This window comes from Camelina sativa, chromosome 4 (assembly GCF_000633955.1).
Source record: "Camelina sativa cultivar DH55 chromosome 4, Cs, whole genome shotgun sequence".
Lineage (NCBI taxonomy): Eukaryota > Viridiplantae > Streptophyta > Magnoliopsida > Brassicales > Brassicaceae > Camelina > Camelina sativa.
In genome coordinates this window covers 3,761,198-3,769,010 of record NC_025688.1, presented here as the reverse complement: position 1 = coordinate 3,769,010, position 7,813 = coordinate 3,761,198, and the positions used below count along the sequence as shown (strand labels likewise).

The following is a 7,813-nucleotide window of genomic DNA, read 5'->3' as shown; positions in this document are numbered from 1 at the left end:
GGTTGAACTCCATGACGAAGTCAGCCCAAGTCATCTCCCGCTGCACTCTCCTAGCAGCCACTGATCTCCACCACAACTCAGCATCACCACTCAAATAGTAGACCCCTATGTCCACCCAAAACTCCTCAGGACATCTCAGAGTATGGAAGTTACGTTCCACACTCGTCCTCCACGCATCTACAACAGTAGGATCTGTACCACCTGAAAACCTCTCAGTGAAAACCTCTCAGGATCTGTGGCACTACCTGAGCCTGAGCCGGTACCACAGGTGGTAACCGCTCCAACAACTGTGCTAGCATAGCCGTAAAGTCAACACTAGGGACTCCACCCGCTGGGGCTCCCACACCCGGGACCCTAGCCTCACCGGCCACTGGAGCATCAACACCGCCCCCTCCGGCCACACTCACTAAATCCCCCGGAACTCCCTGCGACTCGCCAACACCCTCAGCTATCACACTCTGGTCCTCGGTCTCACTAACCACTGGGACTCTGCCCCTACCACGACCACGTCCGTGACCACGTCCGCTTCCACGACCACGACCAGCAACAGCATCACCTCTAACCATCTGCACTACCATGAACAGAAGGCTAAGCAAAACAATTTCTATTATTACACAGAAAATATAAACTCACCGTGGAATCACAAATAGGCTCGAAGAGGATGTTCTAGGACTCCATGCCACACACAATTGACTAACTCACATAATCACTCAAGCATGCAAATCCCAAACATCTACAGCACAAAGCCTAGTGAACCCAAACCTAATACCGTAAGGGCTCTGATACCAAAATGAAACAACCGACCTTCTTTTTTTTAATAATAAATAATAAATAATAATTTTAATATTAATAATAATAATAAACTACAGCTAGTGGTCCCATACCCACTAGCCACCTAACCACAATCACAACCAACAGCGGAAATACCAATCTCAATAAATAATAATCCAATAATAATATAATATTCATAACAATCTCAAACTAATGATCCACATCATAAATCAAATAACCAGCAATCCTAAACAATGTTCTAGGACACAATTCTAGCAACCTAACAATGCCAGATAAACAATCAGTCGAGCCCCTAGAACATCCTCCTCTTCATTGCCTTGATTCCACGATCACACTTTGCCTTTACCTGCACCACAAACACATATTGCAATTCATGAGTATTTTATAAACACTCAGTAAGGCAATCCTCCCATCTACTGGGCTATACACAAAAGCAATAGAGTACCAATAACCAACACACATCAAACATCACACAACAAACAACGAAACAGGACACGGCATCGACCGATGCCAACATGCATCGACCGATGTCAAATGGGGAAGCATTGACCGACGCAGAAGCTACATCGACCGATGCAAGTGTAACTTGCATCGACCAATACCCAATCTGCATCGACCGACGCATGCTCGACGCAACACGAAAACCCTAAAGTTTTATGCGCCGTCCTCGCACTTGCATCGACCGATGCAAGCTATGCATCGATCGACGCAACGTCGAGCACCGTGATTTCCCCAAAGCTTCTAGCCGGATTTCGTTCCTACAACCACAAAACTCAATCCCAAGCCACAAGAAAGCTTCCTAACGTCCATAGCAACGATCTAACAAGTCTAACAACACAAAACAAGCAAGTTAAAGGTTCCTCTAGCTTAGATAAGCCATGGTCATGCACTTACCTTTGCCACAGAAGAAACTGAACCTCAAACAATCAAGAACAAGCTCCTAGGAAGCTTCTACAACGATCCCAGCTACAGATCTCACCAAGAAACGCCCCAAAACACCGGAAATCTCCAAAAATACCAAGAACACTTTCTTTCTCTTTCGTTTCTCTCAAAAGCGGCTAAGCACGCGAATGAGACAAAACTCACGAGTTAAGGGTTTCCCTTACCCAAAACGCAGCGTTTGACTTAAGTCAAAACGCAGAAACTTGAACCTGCGTCGACCGATGCACCACCTGCATCGACCGATGCAATCCCCCAAACCGGGATTTCGGTTCACGGATGTTACAATCCCTAAGTCCAAATTCACATGCAACCTGATTTTAAACAAGAATACATTCAAGTAAATCTAGGTTCAATTATGCATGCAACTAAATCCAAATTTTAAGTGTTCCCTCTTACTTAAAATTTCATCCATTTCATTTGCATGGTGATTCATGTTAGATGTGCATTTAAACATTTCACTAAGATGAATCCTACCATATTACGCATGCAACCAATTTAAATTATTTCTACATGCAACTATACTACATGCATTACCGCAGACTCACCTCTCGCGCGTCGACGATGATTACCGGACTTCACTGCACCACACGATCAGACAACGCTTTCCCCTTCGCGTCAGACAGCTCCCCGCTTCTACGTCCGCAAACGTCGCTTTTCTTCGTCTCCTCTCGAGCAAAACCGCGACTCACTCTTGACTAAGTTTGATCGCAAGTACGTCTTGCTCTCGATCGCTCTTCGACACAACCGTCGTCTTTTCTCGACCTTCTTTTTCGACACTAACACCGGTACTGATTGATGATCTCTTCGACAAATCCTTCTTTTCTTTGACAACTCGTTCTCGACACAAATCCTCTTCTCCTCGATGATCTCTCGATGCTCGCTTGGCAATCTCTCGGCACAATCTCTCGGAGATCTCTCAACAAATTCTCGGTAATCTCTCCACAAAGAACAGCTTTTGAGTGACTTACTGAGATGAGAGCAAATTTGCGGAAATGAGCAAATGAGAAGCATCCCTTCTCTATTTATAGGTGCGAGTCCTCTCTTCCTCTTCTTAGTGCGCCTTGACAAGTTTCTTCTTCCCTCTTTGCATGGCGTGCGTGATTAACACTCCACAATAGTTAATCGCCATTTAATCCACTAACTCCTCTCTATTAGTGCATGTAAATCCTCTTATTAGTGCATGTAAATCCACTTATTAGTGCATGAGCATGCAAGAAATCTGATTGGTCAAACTCTTGTGAGGAAATTAAATTTTTTTTATTTCCCGCGGCTTAACTCGCTTCTCGTCCGTCTATCTCGACATCTACCGGTCTCGCTTGGACGTTCTCCTCAGCATTCGTCCTTTGCTGTCGATCCCTTCGACAACTCCCGTCTCGATCGAACACATTCCCGATCAACTGATCGATAGTTATAGGCTTCCTTAACAATTCTTGTCTTGATCAAGCATTCAGATTATGGATTCTCCTCTTAATGCATGTGATTCCCCTTCTTCTTCTTGTGCATGTTGCTTAACACTTAGGAGAATTTTGGTTTGCCACCTTGATTCCCACTAGTTCTTCCTTGAATTATTTTAATCCTCCACTAGGCTCCACTATCTCCTCTTGATTATTTTAATTTTCCACTATCTTCCTTAATCCTCCTTGATTAAGTTAATCCTCCATTATCTCCCTTAATCTTGTTTTAATTAATCCTCCACTATCTCCTATGTTATATTAATTTAATCTCCACTTTTCTCATTTTTGATTGGTCGAATATTTTTAGGAAATAATAATTTCCCCAAAAATTCGATCATTCGTCCAGCACCTTCGACGTCCCCTCCGGTGACTCTCGTCTCACTCGGACAACTTCCTCGATCATTCGGACAGTGGCTATCGGTCCTCTTGACAATGCGCATCACAATCGAGCACTCCTCTCGACCATTGGTCGATCGTTAACGATTCTCTCGGCAATACGCAGACAGCTCCTCTCGGTCTCTCGGACAACTGTCGCGATCCTTCCGGACATTTTCGATCCTCTCGGCCCAGTCTGTCGACCGTTCGGACACCAACGATCCTTCTGCCCCCTCTCGGTCATTTTCCTTGGTCAACCCGAATGCTTCGATACTCCTACTCAAAAGCTTCCGGACACTCCGACACACCTCTCGGACAAATTTTCGCGCACTCCGTCGACTCTCGATCATTCTTAGGGTCTTGCCCGTACTCCCGGTCACTCCATCTTGGCTCAGTCATCTTTCGATTCACAAATATTTCCTCGGACTTCTTTCAGTCGTTTCTCTTTGTTCTTCATCTCCTTTCTCTTTAAGTCTTTCCCAAGTCATTTCCTCGAATTTTATTTTGGGAATCTTGCCCTTGGTGAGGGTCATTACAACCACCCTCTCCTGTTTTCGATTCTTCATTGTGGGCAAGTTGACCTTCTTCATCAACAGGCTTCTCTTCCAAAGTTGCCTTCTCGGGCAAGATGTCTTTACCTCTCTTCAACTCAACCACATCATTCTCAAGGACTGAAACCTTCTTTTCTATCTGTTTCACTTGCTCACCAATACTTTTCAACTTCCCTCCCAAGTTTTCATTCATTTCATCCATTTTTCAATCAAGCTTACCTAACAGCTTTAAAACGCCTTCTAATGCCCCTTTCTCCCCGCCCTTCACATCACCATCATCGCCGTTTTCATCATTCAATTCTTTAAGCTTCACCGGACCTTTTGACCTCTTGTGCGTTGAGGAGCTGGTTGTTGCCTTAAACTTTTTCATAGGAGGTGGGTCCACAATATCATCTCCACTATTAGCTGCCACCTGCCTCTTCTCCGCTTTCTTATCAAAGACACCCTCCTCTGCATAGCCAGACCACTCTTTCTCATCTACACATCCGAGGAAAAGATCATGTAGCAGATTATCGAACAACTTATTACCACCAACACTTTCTCCGAATACTGCATTTTCCCCTGGCCGCATTGGATATATACCCTCTTCACGTCTGACAACCAAATGCTTAACATCCACCTATACGTTCAAACAACCAGATAAAAATATGTTCATTAATAGGGTTTCGTTAAAATATCAAAAAATTTCTCAAAGGATCCATTAATTCGGGAAATTTACACTACCTTTTTCTTTAACTTCTTCTCTGCAGCTAATGTGGATTCAACTGTAATCCTTGGGCGGCCTCCACCCAAGCAAAGTAGCAGCACAACTTCTTCGACATCATCATCATCAATTTTTCTTTTCTTCCCATACTTTTTCCCAAAGTTAACCAAACTTTCCAAACCCCATACCATTAGGACATGTACACATCCATGTATAGCATATGTATCGTTATCAAAGGACACAACTTTAATTGATTGAATCAACTCCTTAAAACCAACACGAACCCAAGGAAATATCTCAAAAGCCTCACTATCCAGAACTCGTTTAGCTTACTCTAATGGAATCCTGCTGGACCGAGATAGCCCCAATATACCAACATGAACGACAAACAACAGTCCAATCTTCTTTCTCAATTCAGGAAGCGAGGTCCTACAATTCTTCATCGCTTCATCCAAATCATACCAGTTTGGACCAACCCCTACATCCACATTTAACTCAGCCCATAATTCAGTATGATCAACATCCACTTTATCCTCTTAATTTATCATATCACAGTTCAGGTCGGAAATTTCTTCATACTCATAAAGAGAAAACCTGATAGGACTCCCTTCAATCAATGCCCACATCTCATAGCTCCTCTTTATTGCCAGTTGTCGAGTTAAAATGAAGTGCACCAACTTTTCCCACCATACATAGTCACTATCCGCAAGTTTTAAGATAACACCTACTTGCGAATTATCTCTGATATCTGTGTACACATCATCCCCAATGCACTCCTTCATAAATCCAAAACTGCTCAGTGTGCAGTTATGATGCATGCTCCGTCTCTGTAAGAGTAATTTCCTTTCAGGATACAACCTTGGAGGGTACTTCTTCTATACACTTGATCCCTTAAATGCAAATGGCACACAATACTAATTTAGATTCTATTTCCTGAATTATACAAACGACAATTCTTCTTAAATCAATCACGCAACTCTATCAAACTATAAACTCTCTCAAACTCTATCACATCACTCTATCACAACATACCACTCTACCAAGTACACATACACACAAGACATACGGAGTATGAAAAGTTTTTTTTTTAAACACCAAACCCCATACGACAAAACAATAATTTTTGCTCAGATTTTCATATTGTACCCTACCAGATCCCTCCCATATTCGCTATTAACTATTTCATCAAACCAAATCCCACATACCCAATTTCAAAATTAAACATCTCTCTCAAATCACAAACTTACCTTTTGACTTTTTCATCATTACTATCTACCTAGATACTTTCCACTCAACGTTCGTAGTTAACGCCTCACCGGTTTCTTCATGCCGATTCTACATACCAAAAAATAACACACCATTTGTTACATATAAACAACACTTAACAAACTGTATTAATCATAAATATACTCGCCTCTTACTCAATTTCGTCAGAACACGGCCTGATTTCCCCTTCACGAACTCATCTCCTCCTTAATCTCCCAAGGAAACACAAACCAAATTTGTATTGAAGTCTCCGCTTGAATCCCCAGCCATCGGAATCTCCGTCTGAATCCCCAACACTGAAATCTCTGCCCAAATGCCGACCCACCGAGATCTCCGTACGAACCCCCAGCGATATCGCCTCCGCAATCGCTTCGCAAGTAGAGACAACAACCAACACAATCTAAGACTCCTTAGGATTTTCACGAATACAAAGGGTTTCACGATTTCTATTTCTTACTAAAAAGTCCCTTTTTTAAAAATCAAAATGGCATCCCCGCAATTAAACAAATAACCAAGGGTTAAACGTCTTTTAACAACTAATTAGTACTAATTTAGTAAGTTTAAAATAAACGAACCTACTCTAGTAATAAACCACGATTTATGTACTAGTATAGTCATTCTTTCTATATATATTAATCATTTGCATAAATATAAAACAAGAATTGTGCAATGACTCATCGATAGCATTAGCCCTGGGCATTTGGATTTCCGGATCGAATCGGTTCGGTTTTATCGGATTTCGGATTATTCGGTTTGGGAGATAAAGAATCTGATTGGGATCCGACAGCTTTTCCAGATCGGATCGGTTCGGATCCATTCGGTTTCGGATCGGCTTCCTTCTTTTTTTTTAAATCCGACATTAAAACAAAAACAATTCAAATCGGTTTTAAAACCGGTTTAAAACCGAATTATACTGTAAAAACCGAATTATCCTAGACATTTCCATCGGATCATCAAGAGTTCAAGTCTTCAAGACATAAACCTAACAAACATTAGAAGACAACCCAGGACTTCAAGTTTCAACTTATTCAAATTCAAACCATAAAACATAACAACATTGACAAGCTTCAACTTATGCAAACTGAAATTAGTTCCAATGAGAAGGACTGAAGAAAACTGGAAAACAATTAAACATAACTAAGGCAGAAACAGTTCCAAACATTCAAACACAAAGACACTCTTCAATCTTCAAGAAGTTCAATCATTCATCTCTTGATCAGTCCAAATATCACCTTTCACCTATGTATAATGATTACAAAAAGAAATAAGATGCAGGGACCTGATTCAAATGGACTCAAAAGGGTGTTTGTAAGAGACTTGTTCAAACCTCTTTTGACTTTTATCAGATTAGAAACTTCAACATTCATCTTCACAGCTTGCATAGCGACTCAAACTCTGAAAAAAAGATTAATGAAGACAAAGTTAATACTAAGTAATACTTAAATGCACAATTGAAAAGAGGATATAATGAATAGAACAACTTACCTTTCTCAAGACTATCCTGCAACTCAATCTCAGCAAGCATTTGCTGAGTTGTAATCACTCATTTCTCATTCAACTGAATCTCACTCTTTAACCACTGCTCACTTCACATCAGATCCTCAATCATGTAGTGAGTCAAGCAACTCCTAAATGGGTCTAAAATCCTATTACTATTGCTAAAAGCTGATTTAGATGCAACAGAAGATACTTGCATAGCAAGTACATCCTTTGCTATTGAGGCTAGAATA

At 41.5% G+C, this 7,813-nt stretch overlaps 1 protein-coding gene across 1 annotated transcript in view; it reads right to left on the bottom strand.

Moving 5' to 3' along the window:
- LOC104783506 (zinc finger BED domain-containing protein RICESLEEPER 2-like) overlaps positions 7,453-7,813 on the bottom strand; it is a 2,401-nt gene continuing 2,040 nt past the window's right edge. The window contains exons 2-3 of the mRNA XM_010508652.1: positions 7,569-7,611; positions 7,453-7,478 (exon numbers count right to left, since the gene is read on the bottom strand). Of these exons, the coding sequence (XP_010506954.1) occupies positions 7,453-7,478; positions 7,569-7,611 (69 nt within the window). The remainder of the gene's footprint in view (positions 7,479-7,568; positions 7,612-7,813) is intronic.